At 34.7% G+C, this 16,361-nt stretch overlaps 1 protein-coding gene across 1 annotated transcript in view; it reads left to right on the top strand.

Annotated features, from left to right (window-relative positions):
• The window catches only part of LOC105539461 (CLIP-associating protein 2-like), a gene marked incomplete at its 3' end in the record, with an annotated part of 134,965 nt that extends 119,567 nt beyond the window's left edge, over positions 1 to 15,398 (top strand). Inside the window, exons 19-23 of the mRNA XM_011979751.1 lie at positions 870 to 893; positions 2,619 to 2,636; positions 5,071 to 5,172; positions 12,312 to 12,482; positions 15,291 to 15,398. Of these exons, the coding sequence (XP_011835141.1) occupies positions 870 to 893; positions 2,619 to 2,636; positions 5,071 to 5,172; positions 12,312 to 12,482; positions 15,291 to 15,398 (423 nt within the window). The remainder of the gene's footprint in view (positions 1 to 869; positions 894 to 2,618; positions 2,637 to 5,070; positions 5,173 to 12,311; positions 12,483 to 15,290) is intronic.
• Between the last annotated feature and the right edge of the window lie 963 nt (positions 15,399 to 16,361).

The raw sequence follows: 16,361 nt of genomic DNA, 5'->3' as shown, positions 1-16,361 counted from the left end.
TGCACAACCAGCCACAATTACCAGAATCCCAGATTCCCAAAAAGAAAGGAGGTGTTCACCATAAATCACACTGTTTGCAAAAACAGCTTAGGCGAACCGTAGCAGAGTTCTGTGTCCCCACAACTCCCGCACACACACTTAAAATAACCTTATTAATATAGGGAGGATCCAAAATGATTACCAGAGACCAGCCCCACAAGTGTACACTTCTTAAGAACAATATCAGTCCTGCTATGTTAAATCCTTTTAGCATCGGCACTAAACACCAAGTCAGATATTTATCCCAGTTTCTAGTATTGCCAGTATGCATAACTTCTGGTTGTGTAGTTTTCTCTATGGGGCATTTCAAGTAATAGAATAGAGAAAGTGAGTTAGATTCATTCAGATGTGAAATTTTATAGGGGCTGAAAGTTCTAAGAAAGGATGTGGGTGAGGAAGCAACAAGGTGGTAAACAGAGGCTAATGATGAGAGAGCCTAAGTGTGAAATTTGGGGGTATACTATTGACAAGAGAGAAAAGAAACAAGGCCATGTGACCGGATGGGAAAAACTCAGACTAGAGCAGGGGATTGGCCTGACGGCAAAGTCCAAGGCTAGGATGTGGACCTCACTAACTTTTCTCTTTTTAGGCTAGTGAAAATAAGACTCATTATCAACTTTTAAAAAATTATCTACTTAGTACATTAGGTGAAGTCTTTATTTCACATCTTGTTTAATTTCCTAGTCTGTTTTAGTTGAAAACAAGCTTGATATGTATGTCTGTGCTATGAATTCTGTCTTCTTAAAGAAAATGTTTTCTAGGAATTATAAAAATCATTTCTTCTAATATACTAAGTTTTCCTCTGTTCCTTGCTTGCACTTTCATCAAAGAGGATACTTCTGACAAGCTGGATGGTAAGAACTTCCTTTCCTAATTCTACTAAAGATTTTTATGGAACCTGGATTCTATATAATATTCTTGTTCATTCTTCTCTTATTTTCTGAAAATGTATTATTAATACTTATTTAGTGATAACGTTAATGTAAAAATGGCTACATAATTCTCTGAATAAAGTTGGGGTTATATCCCAGTCTACTCAAATACTAGGTAACTATTTTGTTTTAACTTAATTACCTTAAAATGTTTTCCCGAGCTCTTTAGAAGTACGCCTCTGAATATTCTCGATTTGTTAAGTCTTCATAAAAAATATTGGATTCAGAAGAATGGAAAGAAATCTCCTAAATCATTTCATTCACCTCTTTAGTCTACTAACTGATACGACAAATGACATATTTCATAAGTTCATATGATTGTTTTTGAAAATGAAATGCAAGTTACAGAGGCTGACTTTTTAGAGGGCGTTGTAAACTAACATTTAGTCAAAATTGAACTTTAAACTTTGCCCTTTTAATTTCAGTATTCAGTTGCTTACAGTTTATCTGTAGTGGCTCGGTTCAGTAACAACCCTGTATGATATTTTTTGTCTGATACTAGATAGTATATTATCCACACTTTCCCTTCACTACAGCAGATACCATAATGTTACCTATGAGCTTGACCTTTTTTAAATAACTTAAGATACTAAATCTGTATGCCACATTATGAGATCTAAGAAAAACAGAGACACTATATATTTTTCTGTAAATTATTATGTAAATGGAAAATTGATCTAATATATCTTCTGTTTTAATGAGATATAACATTTATTAAACCTTGGGTTAGGTACATGACTGCTAGTTATATTAGTCTCTGCTTTTCTATATTATTATAATAAAATATTGAATGAAATGATAACCCATCAAGAGTTGGTTTCTATGTATCAAACCCCTTGGATATCCTAATATTGATATTCTGAATCCTTTAAAAACACTTTTATCACTTTCCCATTCAAAATATTTTCCTGTTTGGGTAGGAAATATCAATCTATTTGAGGAGTCACTTCTGTTATATGATGTGATACTTTTACTGATGTTCAATCCTATGTTTAAAAAAAATACACAGACATGTATATTATTGCCCTTTAGTAGTGAGTTATGATGTTTGTACTTAGTCATTTTTTATAGATTTCATCGACATCTTAAGGAGTGCACATAAATGTTGAATAAATAGCTAATGAATTGGATTGATAGGTTTTTACTTTGTAGATGCTTTGATGAAAATGGGCAAATGAGGCCTACGTCATAGATTTTATTCCTATGTTTCTTAGTTAGCTTTTTCTGATTCCTTTATGGGCTACCTTTTGAAAATGCAGAGAAAACATTTCTACCCTGGAAAGAGCTATAAAATTTCATTTTCAAAGAGTAATTACAGGGTTACATTTTTTGAGGGATTAATTTCTCTAATTTTTTATACCATTTCAAATTTTAAGAATGAAATATAGCAGACAAAAAATGTTTCCTATAGATTTTTGTTATTTTCATTTGTCTAGTTTCAGCCTTTTTCTGTGTGCTGTGAATCATTGGATTTCCTCAAATTTTGTTTTTCTCAAAATGAACCTTCCCACAGTTAATTTAACGCTGTCAAAAAGTTACGTTTTGCTTTTACCCTTTCATTATAGTGTTGGGTGGGGATTGTGAGGCAGGTCTTAATATCAACATTGGCAGAATTTGTTGAAATACTGTTTTATTTTTCTTATTTAGGAACAGCATCTGAAGATGGTAAGAATTATATATTTTGTTAGTAACGCAAATACATCTACATTACTATTTTCATTGGTAGGAATTAAATATTAAAACTAAAATAGGCTAATTTCTTTGCAAGTCTTTATAATTTGCCAGTGGTAGTAAGTTCTACATTTTATATTTGGTTGTCTTAGTAATGTGTGGATCTTTTTTTTTTTTTTTTTAATTCTTCATCCTGCTAGTTTGCTTTGTACTTTAGATCATCTCATGCTGGAAAAACATAATTGCTTAACATGTTTAATAATACATAGTGTAATGTAAGCATATAATTCATTTTTTATAGTAGTGACATTAATGCTTTTACATGTTTGTAGTTTTTTTATTTATGCCAATTCATTTATACTTTAAGAGATCATGCACCATTGCTTTATCATTGAAGTTTTAAATGCATTTACTTAGTCTGCTTTTAAAATATGTCTTCTACTTTTGAATCAGTAAGTGGCGAATTGGTCACAGATTCAAATTGAATTACACCAGAATTGCTACACATATCCTACTGAGTCAGTTCATCTTAAAAATCATTTTTATAGTTTTGAGTTTGTAGAAAGGAATTTAGTGTTTATATTCACTCTACCTGAAATCTGTCTTTTTAAAACCTCTGATTCAAAATATAATTTTTCCTCTAGGTGTTATGTGAATGACTATTTTTTGCGATACAAAACCAAGTAGAATAAAAAGTTATTTGGTCTCATGTTTACTCTGATATATTTAAAATAATTTTGTATTTTAAGTTTTAAATTAGAATACTCTATAAAAATAGGATCTCTGGCCAGGCGTAGGGGTTCACACCTGAAATCCCAGCACTTTAGGAGGCTGAGGTAAGAGGATTGCTTGAGCCCAGGAGTTTGAGACCAACTTGGGCAACATAGTGAGAACCCATCTCTACAAAAAATTATAAATTTAGCTGGGTGTGGTGGCACGCTCCTATAGTCCCAGCTATTCTGGAGGCTTAGGTGGGAGGACCACTTGAGCCTGGGAGATCGAGGCTGCAGTGAGCCATGATCATGCCACCGCACTCCAGCCTGGGCAGCAGAACAAGACTGTGTATCAAGAAATAAATAAATAAAAATAAAAACATGATTTCTGGCACTGTGGAATTGTAATTTCAAATGTTAATATCAAAATAACATTCTCATTTCTTTGTTATATACAATGTAGATTAATTCTCCATTTCAAAAATAATAATTTGGTCATTTTGTTTTACTTTTTAGTCAAGAGAACTTTGTGTCCTGCTCAAAATAGACTGTAAAAGGGTGAGAGGCCTGAACCACGGGCTCATTAGGGGCCTTGAAGTTGATAGTATGCTGGTATTCTACCAATTAAACTTCTGGTTTTGATTCTGTTTTATTCCTAGTTCTTACTACTCTCATCTTTTCTCATTTCTTAATTTTGTGATATCTCCTTATTCTTTAAGGAGTTTTTATTCTTATTATTTAGTATGTTTTTTCCTAATTAATATGGTCATATTGGGCTAGCCAGTATTTCATGTATACCCTACAAGTTGTATCTTTTAATTTTAACTAAAAGTAGTTCTGAGCCCTTCTTTTTGAATGACAAACCTTATTGGTTCTGATTTGATAGTAGTTGAGACTATTGCTTAAGAACACCAAAGTACCATCCAATAATATATTCTGTCCTCACTTATTTTTATTAACTGCAGCTAACTTAAGCACTTGACAAACATGTTTCTTGTGGTTGAAGAGCCCTAGAAATAGAGTGAGGATGTTTGTGGCCTAGTTTTGTGGAGGGGAATGAGGCAGTGGTAGAGTAGAAAGGAGCAGTTTGGGAGGTATGAAAAGAAATATATTGAGAAAAATGCCAACTCTTATGTGATATGTATTTCCTCAAATCATTTTCTAAATGAAATGGTTGATTGGAGGAAGAGAGCAGTAAACATGTCCATATACATGTGTAGTAATCTGATATAAAGAGATTAAATCTTTTGCCTAATTATATCTCTTCCTTCAGATCCCTTTAGAAATACATTTTCAGTCAAAAGGATGGTTTGAATTGTTCCTAAGATTAGGCTTATATTTAAAACTGTAGGGTTGAGTTGAGAATAATCTAAACTTCATGGAAACTAAAATTTCAGAATTGCAACTACCAATTGAGAAACAAGTGACATGCCTATGGTAATTATCTTAATGATAACTGCTGGACTAATAATTAAACTAAGAATGTAAATCTTTTAGTTTGATTCTTCTTACCCTTGAAGGAAAGTTAGCTTGTTGTATAACACGTAAAAACGAAATACTGTTTATAAAATTTTTAAGAGAAATAGAACCCATAATTGATGATTACATTATTACAGAATTTGGCAATACCTAAAAATAGTGAGATTTTTCTCCCCTCATTATTAAACATTATTATAGAAAAACGTTTTTAATTATGTAATTATTTTATTTCTCAGGCCGGGTGAGAGCAAAACTTTCAGCACCACTTGCTGGCATGGGAAATGCCAAGACAGATTCTAGAGGAAGAAGTCGAACAAAAATGGTGTCTCAATCACAGCGTATGTATTGCCTATCAGCCCTCCTATATTTGTCACTATGTTAGGATAAGTGTGTTCCTTGTATATTACTGTATTAGATGATTGACCAGTGGATAAAGACAAAGCTAATTTTAAAAAAGACAAGCCACATACTGAGTTCTTGTTCTGTGCTTTAGGTTCATCATCACCTGACAAAAATGAAGGTATTTTTTTCAATGTTTTGGATCAGTTGTTGTGCATGTTTTGGAATTTTTTGAGTGGGTGTTGTCTTGTCTTTGGTGTGTTATTAGGGCTGCATCATTGATATCTGCCACTTAGAAAGAAAAACTTCATCTGCCTTACAAACTTTTGCATGGAGATATTTTAAATAGCACAAATCCTTAGCATTAAGGTGTTCACATTCTACTCAGATGCTAATGTAGAAAATTGTGCTTTTTAGAGACAAAATAATTGCCATATATTAGCATCAAAATATGGTTATATCTTAGGTAACATTATTCAAGGACAGATAATGGTATCTTATTTTCCCCAAAATCTATTAGATTATCTATTTTTGGTTAGCATTTTTGGCAGGTATATGCTAATTTATAGTGAGGAAACGTAATTTGAAATGACCAATTCTGTTGCATTCATGTTAAATTTAGGATTTATATTTTTGCTCTTTCACTGGAAGCTGTCATAAGCGTGATTATTAAAAAGCACAATTTTGAGGTCTAGCTAAAATTAATCATTTATTTCTATGTTTCAGAATAGTAAACATATATTTATGGCATTTTTAAAAACTATTTATTTATTTATTTATTTATTTATTTATTTATGAGAGATGGGGTCTTACTCTGTTGCCCAGGCTGGAATAGAGCAGTGTAATAATAGCTCACTGCAGCTTCCAACTCCTGGGCTCCCACCTTTGCCTCTTGAGTGGCTGGTACCACAGGCTTGCGCCACTATGCCTGGCTAATTTTTTGTTTATTTTAAGAGATGGGGTCTTGCTGTGTTGCCCAAACTGGTCTTGTTCTTCTGGCCTCAAGCAATCCTCCCACCTCGGCCTCCCAGAGTGCTGGGATTATAGGTGTGAGCCACCATGTCTGGCCTCATTTATGGCATTATTAATTTAAAATCATTTGTTCCTCTTCCTTCTTTACCAAGAGATTTTCCTTAGTGCTTACCTCTAAAACCAGGACAGTTTTCTAGGGGAGTAATTGTGGGAGTTATTCATGTGCTTCACTATTTGTTTTTCTTTTTTTGAGACAGGATCTCACTCTTGTCACCCAGGCTGTAATGGTGCAGTGGCGCAATCATTGCCCACTGCAAGCCAGGAACTCCTGGGCTCGAGGGATCCTCCTACCTCAGCCTCCCAAGCAGCTGGGACTACAGGTGCATGCCACCACTCCTGGCTAATTTTTTTTTTTTATAGAGGTGGGTTCCCACTGTGTTGCTCAGGCTAGTCTCAAACTCCTGGGCTCAAACCGTGTTCCTGCCTCTGCCTGCCAAAATGCTGGGATTATAGGTGTGAGCCACTGCACCCAGCCTTCTTGGCTATTTTTGAAAGAAATAAATGTAACTATTTTCTACCATTGTTTAGGTGATTTATTAGAATATGGATGTCCTATTTGTTTGTTTTTAACCTGATTTCTGAATCTTGAAATCGGGAAAGAGAATGGGGCATTGAAGGGCAGGATAGTGATTACACAAGTCTTACCAACCAGATCCTTCTCTTTTTCCAAAGTCAGAAAATCCAGGCAGAGTAATGATTGGAGCACTCAAGAAGAGTCCTAAAAATAAGCGGAAGTAAATTGGTTTGCAGCTTGAAGGTTATTTACGAATAGGAAAACTTTTATCTCAACTAAATCAGTAGATCATATCATGTTCTTCCCTGATCTTGTATATTTTTAGAGTAACTTAATCTTTAGCAGTGTAGCATAGTAGTTAGAAGATGTGTTCTTCCATATGTGCTGCCCAGACCAGTATTAGCATCATCTAGGAGCTAGTTAGAAATACACAATCTCATATGCCATTACAGATCTACTGAATCCAGTCTTTAACAAGATCATCAAGTGATTTGTATCGCAATTAAGTTTGAGAAGTACATACCGGTTTAAATCATGGACACTGGAGATAATAGCATCTACATAGGATTGTTGTGAGGATTAAATGATGTAGTGTATTTAATATACATAAAATATTGCTTAGCTTTGAATAAGCACTATATATGTTAGCTAATAAAATTGTCATTTTTAAATTTTTTTAAAATTTAAAAAAATTTTAAATACTACAGATGATCCTTATTATTATTCTTAATCAAATGTCAACTGAATTTTAGACTGCTTTTGTGTACTTCTGTACCTTGTTATTCTTAGTGCCTTCAGTAAACAGATAAATAAATAATGAAATTAGGAAAATTAAAGCATAAAGATAACAACCAGGAATTTCCGTGTCCATTGTCTAAGGATAAAAATTAATTGTGAGGTATTAGTTCTTTTCTGAAACAGTACTGAGGCTGATGTCAGGGCAAAGAGTCCAAGGACCTTTTTTTTTTTTTTTTTTTTGCTTTTTTTAAAATACTTACGAGACCTCCTTTTCATGTACATTGTAAGTAAAGATCACTTCACTAGAAAATAGAATAATTTTTTGCATTTGGCTTTTCACTTTGAAACCCGTTCCATAATCCTCCACATCTGCTCCTAAATTGTGAAAACACAGTAATTGGCTTTCTTAGACTAAATAGGACTTTAAGATTAGAAGACTTTCCCTCTGTAAAATCATTTGGGTTTTATATTGGAGGGACTTTTGTTTGTTTGCTTGCTTACTTATTTGAATGACTATATGTTCCATTCCGAATTCTTTTGTATAAAAGGTATTATGTAATTTGTATGCAAGTTTCTTTACAATATATTTGCACAGAAATATTACTGTGATCATCATCCTTACTTTGGCATAAAGTGATTCATTAGGGCTTGCATGGTCTTACCGTACCTTTGTATCACAACTTAGAAAAAAAAAGTCTCTCAGATCAAAGCAGGTGTGTTCTGATGGCTAACCAAAATAAATAAATAAATGGAGACTCAAAGGAGAGATCACTAGACCTATATTTATGACAGAATTGTGTCTCTTTTTCTGTTGGTAGTGGCTGGTTGTATACAAATGATTGTACAGCCTGTCAGAAACTTTGTCTCCTCTCCTCCCATCTTTTGGTTTTTTTTGTTGCATCTTAAGAAAGATGACATTTGTAGCTTTTTCATGTAATTTTTCTTCAGCTGTACAGTGTTGTAGTTGTTCCTTATAAGTAGTTTTAAATTAAATGTTTAATGAAAACAAACATTTAATGATTTTGATTTCGACTGTCAGTAGTAGAAAAGCTGAAGAATTTACATTTACTGTTGCAATCTCATTTCATCTGCTTTGTACATGAGTGTCTGATTTCAGTTGATTAGCTTTAAAAACTACTAAATGTACTGCTTTTGTTAAAGACATCTGTGCTTTTGGGATTTTTTAAAGTTTGCTTTTTTTGCTTTAGGGTTTTTAATTTTCTGAGAACTGACTAAAGCTTTCTTATTTCCATCTGCCATCCATTTAAAAACTGCTCCTTTCCTCTTCATGGATTATAATCCTTACCCTAATTCTGCCTTTACACTTGTTCAGGATCACAATCTGCTAATACCATTGGTGGTAAGAATCTATAGACTTTATGTGTGCATCTATTGTTTGATCACCTATTTTCATTATGAAGAATGGGTTCTATTCAGCAGAAATTCTTAACATCATAGTCTATCATTTGTAGTCATACTGGGGCAGAAATTGCCAGTTGTGATTTTTCTTTGGCCTTTGTCTTATTACCAGAATTTTGATTTGTTTTTTTTTAATGTCACAAGTTAATACTGTGGATATAAACATTCAAAAGAAACAGGAGCTTTTGTCATGCTTTGAAATACTATAAAAACTATAAAATGGTAGTTTGAAAACTTTAGGTAACACAAGAGAAAATAGGTGTTCGATGTCAAGTTTTGCAAATATGGGTATTTTCTGGTAGCATGCTATTCCTTGGATATATCATGACACTTTTCATCAACTCTGGTTTTCCTAAGAGAAATAATTAGTGTTGGTGGCTCTTTACTGGGGAAGGAGCCTTGGTATTTTTTCCTAAGTATGAATAATTCCAAACTGGGTCATAGGTACTAGAATTATCACACTCTTGGTGGGAATCAGGAGTATTGCACAGGAGAGGGTAATGATTAAAGCAAAATGAACACTGACAATTTTATTTCCTAGGATAGGGCAGGAATGAATTTAAATTTATAGAGTGCACTTGCATAATTTTTAATAAATTCAGTAAATCTAGAGTAGAAAGAGAAGTTACTCTGTTTCTGAACTGTAAGTTTCCTATCTGCTGAATAGACCCACATTTCAAGAAATTCTGCAGTCTCTCCTACCAACACTTCCACCCCCCAAATTTATATTGGTTTTAATAGAGTACCATATTGTATGTGCTCAGTTCATTATTTATACTTTTTATATTGTTGCGAGTTTTCCCATAAAATATTCCATTGGCCTATCTTACATTGTGAGTTGTGGCATGTTGGGTGTTTGGATGTTTTTGGTGTGTGTGTTTAGTTTAGACACTGCATGGAGAAAACAGGTTCCTTATATGAGTATCCTTAAGGTTATAACTGAAAGAAACTGGATTTAAAGATTCTTCACTTGAAACATCATGAAACGTTCAAATGAGCTATTTTAAAATACACTTGAATAATTTCCTTACAATAATTTAGAATTCCTTCTATACAGATAGTAAATTGTTAATTGCAGTGGAAGCACTGCTTTGTTTTACAATATTGTTATCACTAATAGGAAATAAGTTTCATTTCGTATGCTGGTAAAGTTTAAGAATTAAGCAGGAATATAAATTGTATTCAGCAAGACCATTCCAAGAAAATTGTAGTAAGAATCACAGATCGCCAGCCCATGGACCATGTCTAGTCTGTCTCCATTTATGTATTATTTGGCCTATAGAATATGATAAAAATCTGGAAATATCAAAGCTTTCATTTTTGAAAAATCCCAAGACCTATCCACTATCACCTCAAGACAGTGGTGGCTAGAACTAAAAAGTCACCTCTCAGTCTAGGAAAGGGCAGACACTCCCCTCTTGATCAGTCGTCTTACTACTCCCTGCTTTACACAGTGCCCCTCGCTTTTTTGACATCCTGTGCTTGTCCCCATTGGCATTTGAGTCTCTGTGGAAATGAAGCCTGTTTGGGTAAAACTGTATATCATGTAATTGTACAGCCCTCTTACTGGGTAGAAGTAGTGCCCACAAAGGGAAAAGGTTGCTTTCATGAAGATTAATTTAACTGCAACTTTAATTTTTCTATTACTCTTCTGAATCTACATTTAGACTATATCTTGGAGTTCTTATCTAGTCCGTTTTTCTATTCAACGTAGACATAAAGTGCTTTGATTGGCAAGGAGCTTATCTCCTTAAAATTTAACCCTTGCATTTCTAGTTTAAAAACATGTTTTTAAAACTTTTTAAACCCATGCACAGTCTCTGAAAAAATTTTACTAACTCTGCCTGTGTTCCTGACCACATGTCCACCTTCCAAAACGGAAAATTACTCATTTGAAAAGAGACCGGGCGTGGTGGCTCAGGCCTGTAATCCCAGCACTTTGGTAGGCCAAGGCGGGCAGATCACGAGGTCAGGAGTTCGAGATCAGCCTAGCCAACCTGGTGAAATCCTGTCTCTACTAAAAATGCAAAAATTAACCAGGCGCGATGGCAGGCGCCTGTAATCCCACCTACTCAGGAGTCTGAGGCAGGAGAATCGCTTGAACCCGGGAGGCGGAGGTTGCAGTGAGCCGAGATCGCGCCACTGCACTCCAGCCTGGATGACAGAGCAAGACTCTGTCTCGAGGTAGAGTGGACGGAAATACAAGAAAAGAAAGAAAAGGATCTGATTCATTTGATGTTTTCCCCTTACTCCCTTTCTACCCTTAGAACTTCTGTAACCCAGAATGTCACTACCCAAGAGCGCTCTGTTATTTGAAGACAAATAGCAAAAAGCAAGTTTCTTTTTCAGCTGGCCCACTTTTGTCAGCATTTGAAATTTAATTGTGTTAAGTTTAAAAATATGTCTCATAGTAAGACAGCTTCGCTGTACCCATTCAGAGAAATCTCAGCAGGCAAACTATTTTAAAATGCCAACAGTTTATCATTATTATATACTTAACAAAAAAATAGTGATAGAATTGCTGGTTTTTGTTTTTGTTTTTTTTTTTAATACAGTCATGCTCTGCATAACCACATTTAATCAATGACCACATATGTGACAGTGGTCCCATAAAACTATAATACTGGGAAGCAGGTGAGGAACAGAAGACTACGTATTGGGTACAGTGTATATTGTTCAGGTGACAGGTGCACCAGAATCTCAGAAATCACCACTAGAGAAGTTATGCATGTAACCAAACACCACCTCTACCCCAAAAACTATTTGAAATAAAGCTTTAAAAAATTATAATACTGTACTTTTACTGTACCCTTCTATATTTAGATATTTTTAGATACACAAATATTTACCATTGTGTTACAGTTGCCTACAGTATTGTTAATGGCATACTGTATAGGATTTGTAGCCTAGGAGCAATAAGCTATATGCCATATAGCCTAGATCTGTAGTAGGCTATACCATCTAGGTTTGTGTAAGTACACTGTGATGTTCACACAATGATAAAATCACCCAACAACACGTTTCTCAGGATGTATCCCATTGCTAAGTGACATGTGACTATATAGCTTGTTCACACAGAACATGATAGCCACAGGAAATGGATTGTCAGATAAGTGATTTCTTTGGAAATCTTGTATACCATTTGTGTTCTAAAAATTATGATGATATTGTCCTTATTAAACATAGTGTCTTATACCTCCAAAACTTGAAGTATATTTAGGTGATTTACCATTCAGTGCTCATACATGTAGTATACCTTTTTTTTTTCCAGGTTATAATTATATTTAAATCTTCCTCGGTCTATTTCCTTTGAGCGTAGAACCTGTCATACTATCACAGTTTTCTCTGTATTATCAATATTTCTTGAATTTTTATCCTTTCAGCAAATTCTCTTGGTGTTTAATCTTAACATTTGTATATGTGTTTGGTGTTCAGCTGGTAGCCGGTCTGGGTCTCCAGGAAGAGTTCTGACCACAACAGCCCTGTCCACTGTGAGCTCTGGTGTTCAAAGAGTCCTGGTCAATTCAGCCTCAGCACAAAAAAGAAGCAAGATACCACGGAGCCAGGGCTGTAGCAGAGAGGCTAGTCCATCTAGGCTTTCAGTGGGTAAGATTTTTTTTTTTTTTATGTGAGACATGTGACCCTTTTTAAAATTTTTTTATTTTTTTCAGGCTTTGGCAACATTGAAGACTTTGGAATACAATTAGGCACTTACAAATTGGAAGAAAATAACTTAAAAATTCAACAGTTGAAGAATAGGTTATGAGTTGAATTAGGTATCTTAAACGTGTAATTCAGGGCCTGGCGCAGTGGCTCATGCCTGTAATCCCAGCACTTTAGGAGGCTGAGCGAGGCGGATCACTTGAGGTCAGGAGTTTGAGACCAGCCTGGCCAACACCGCCATCTCTACTAAAAATACAAAAGTTAGCCAGGCATGGTGTTGCATGCCTGTAATCCCAGCTACTCGGGTGGCTGAGGCAGGAGAATCTTTTGAACCCAGGGTGAAGGCTGCAGTGAGCCAAGATCACACCACTACACTCCAGCCTGGGCAACAGAGACTCTGTCTCAAAAAAAAAAAAAAAACCCAAAACAAAACAAACAAACCCTGTAATTCATAGGAGCTTTGAAAAATATAGCTAGTATTTTAAAGTAAAAGGTTATTGTGGAATTTTATAATATATTTATCACATATACATACATGTATATATATACAGTTGCTTGTGTATTTGACATTCGTGTTATAGTTCAGCCCTATTCAAATACTAGTAAACTTTAATATTTTCTCTGTGTATTGATTAGGACATTTTACATTTCAGATGATAGCAATGACAGTTGAAGCCAGCTTAAACAATAAAAATGGATTTATTGGTTCTTTTAAGTTTGAAGATTGTACAACCTTCAGGATTGATTGATTAACATTGCTATGATGAACCCAGAATCTGTCTTATTTTCCCTTTCTCTCACTCTCCCTTCCTTCTTTTCTGCTTTATCAACCATGTTGCTGGCTTTGTCCTTAGGATAGCTGCTGCTTGATACGTCGTTTCCAGAGAAGAAAGCCCCTAATAATTCCAGTTTATTTTTAATAATTTTTTATTGTTTTAAGTCTTTTGCAGATTACCTATGTAACTTTAAAAATATTCTCATATTTAAAGAAAATACTCACATTTCTATTTCTTGTTTTATCAACCTCAATCAGTATCTCAACTTCCATACTTTTCCTCCCTTCACCTTCCACTCTTAGAGTTATCAATTTTTATATTATTAAAGTTTACACATACATTTTCTTCTGTATCCACAAGCAAGTCTTATGTATTTGTTCCGTAAGTTGGCTTTAAAAGATGAAAAGCTATAAATAACATATACTGTGTTATGAGTAAATGAATGTTGTTTGCAGCCAAGACACATAGTGTACTGTGAACTCATTTCTTCCCAAAGGTACACTGAATGTTAGGGACCACTTGAAGGAGAATGTTCCTGTTATAAGGAGATGAATTCTTTTCTCTTATATTCCTACCAGTTACTTACAATTATGCCACGTTTTCGTTTGCTGTGTATATAGAAAGTGACTAAGAGTAATGTGCACTTCTCATATCCTTTAGTATTACTTTCCCTTCAGTATTGCTGAAAGGAAATATGCAATTCCTTATTTTTTCCAGACTTTCTTTTCAGTACTCTCTGGATTAGTTGCCGTCTAGGCCTGTTGCTCAGCTATCTTCTTGAGATTCCCATTTGCTGCTTTCCTGGTTTGAATCACTCCCTCCTGGATCCTCTTTCTCTTCCTTTGCTCTTTTGCTTTGCTCATACACATTCTCAAGTAAATTCCTTAGAAATTGTATGTAAGAGTCAAGCTTTTTGAAACCTTGCTTGTGTGAGAATGTCTTTATTCAGTAGATGGCACAGATTTCTTTTGGGCGTACAGACTTTGAATTACTGTTCCTAGCACTTTTCATTTGTTCTGTGCCTGGTATTTGGCCCATGAGCCTCTCAAGTTTTCATCTAACTAATTCACTTTCTTTTGTTTTCCAGACATTATTTTAAATTCTCTGCTCCACCTTTAGTCAGTCTTCGCCCCTGTTTATTGTTTCTTTCTTTCCATATTTGTGGGGTTTTCATTTGTGAGGAGGTGAGAAAAAGAATGGGAATTGAAAGCATTGGCTTATTTTTTCCTCCTTTGTTTTTGTTTGTTTTAGAGACAGGGTCTCGCTCTGTTACCCAGTCTGGAGTGCAGTGAATGATCATAGTTCACTGCAGCCTGGACCTCCTGGGCTCAAGCAATCCTCCTGCCTCATCTTCTTAAGTAGCTAGGACTACAGGCGTATGCCACCATCCCCAGCTAATTTTTGTATTTTTTTTGTAGTGAGACAAGGTCTCACTATGTTTCCCAACCTGATCTCGATCTCCCAGCCTCAAGCAGTTCTCCCTCCTCACCTACCCATGTTGCTGGAATTACAGGAATGAGTCACTGCACCTGGCGTTTTTTCCTCTTTATCTTGAACTAAGAACTTAAGAATGGGTGTTTTACTTTAGATTAATATTTGATAAGTATAGGGTTTTTCTGTCTATTAAAACCAAGATTTTAACTTAAGATACCAAAAGTGTTAGAAACCTCTATAGTTCAGTGAACAAAGAGAAAAATTAAGTTGTACTATATTGTACAGTGTGTTAAATCTTTTTATTTGCAGCATTTTTGGTTTAGTAAAATATTATTTGCCATTCTAATTTCATACAAACTAGAGGACCATATTTAAGAATTTAACTGTATTCCTGGTAATGCTTCAGCAAAAGTAATTTCTTTTCAACCTTAGAAAAATGTAAGTTACTGATCAGTCTTTAAGAAAGAAAAAAACAAAATTTTTTAAGATGCAAACTCTGTTCTGTTTTCTCCCTTACTGTGCTGCTGTTGCTTCACACCAGCCCGAAGCAGTCGTATTCCTCGACCAAGTGTGAGTCAAGGATGCAGCCGGGAAGCTAGTCGGGAGAGCAGCAGGGACACAAGTCCTGTTCGTTCTTTTCAGCCACTTGGTATGTATTCCGGCAGGTGCTACATGCGTTGCTATCCATTGTGTTATCACTATCCGATTAACTTCAGCATACCTGGGATTCAGCTTTCTTTGTTGACAGATCTTTTTCTCTACCCGTTTTCTGTCATTTTGAGGAAAGGGAATTACATGTTTGGGAAATTCCTTTGACTTGATTTACATGTCTGAAATGAATATGTTAGTCATTGTATTAGCAGATTGCCTTCATAATCAAGTAAATGTCACATAGATTTAAACTTCAGAATATTGAAGTCTAGATCTTTCTTAACAGGTAAACCTACAAATTTAAAGATATTTAAATATTTAATCTCAAGTGAAATGTGGACTAGTTTGATAAAATACTTTTGTCTTTTTCAGCGGAAATGTTAACATTTCAGCTTAGATCATTTAACTTAGGTTACTAAAAAGAATGCCACAAAATAATGTATGAACTACTTGTTAATGGTAGGGATTAACATTTTTATAGTATTTTACAGTTTAACAGTCATTTCCTATGAGCTAATGCTCTTGTCACAGCAGTAAAACTTGTTTGTCCCCAATTGTATTATAACCTTGATTGTAATACTATATTTACCTCAATTATAAAAATATTAAATGATTTCTTAAACAGTCAGTATTAGGATAACTGGAGAGGTATAGTTGTGTATGTACCTTGAGAATCTTTAGAATTTCTGCATAATCCTTCAGCATTTTAACTAGTACTTTGTTTAAATGCACAAGCCTGTAGCCATTTCAGATTTTTTTTCTTTAACACAATGTAGTTTACTGTAAGACTTAGAAGGTTGCTCTTCAGACTTTGAAATGCTCAGGGAGAACATAGTTCTACTTATCCAGTGGATTCTTATTTTCTCAGATATATATGGTAGTATAGAATTTTCTTTTTTTTTTTGAGAAGGGGTCTGGCTCTGTCGCCCAGCCTGGAGTGCAGTGGCCGGATCTCGGCTCA

The sequence above is a fragment of the Mandrillus leucophaeus genome, unplaced genomic scaffold (genome assembly GCF_000951045.1).
Source record: "Mandrillus leucophaeus isolate KB7577 unplaced genomic scaffold, Mleu.le_1.0 Scaffold2057, whole genome shotgun sequence".
Taxonomy (NCBI): domain Eukaryota; kingdom Metazoa; phylum Chordata; class Mammalia; order Primates; family Cercopithecidae; genus Mandrillus; species Mandrillus leucophaeus.
Note: the sequence above shows the minus strand (reverse complement) of the source record. Positions and strands in the feature narration are given on the sequence as shown.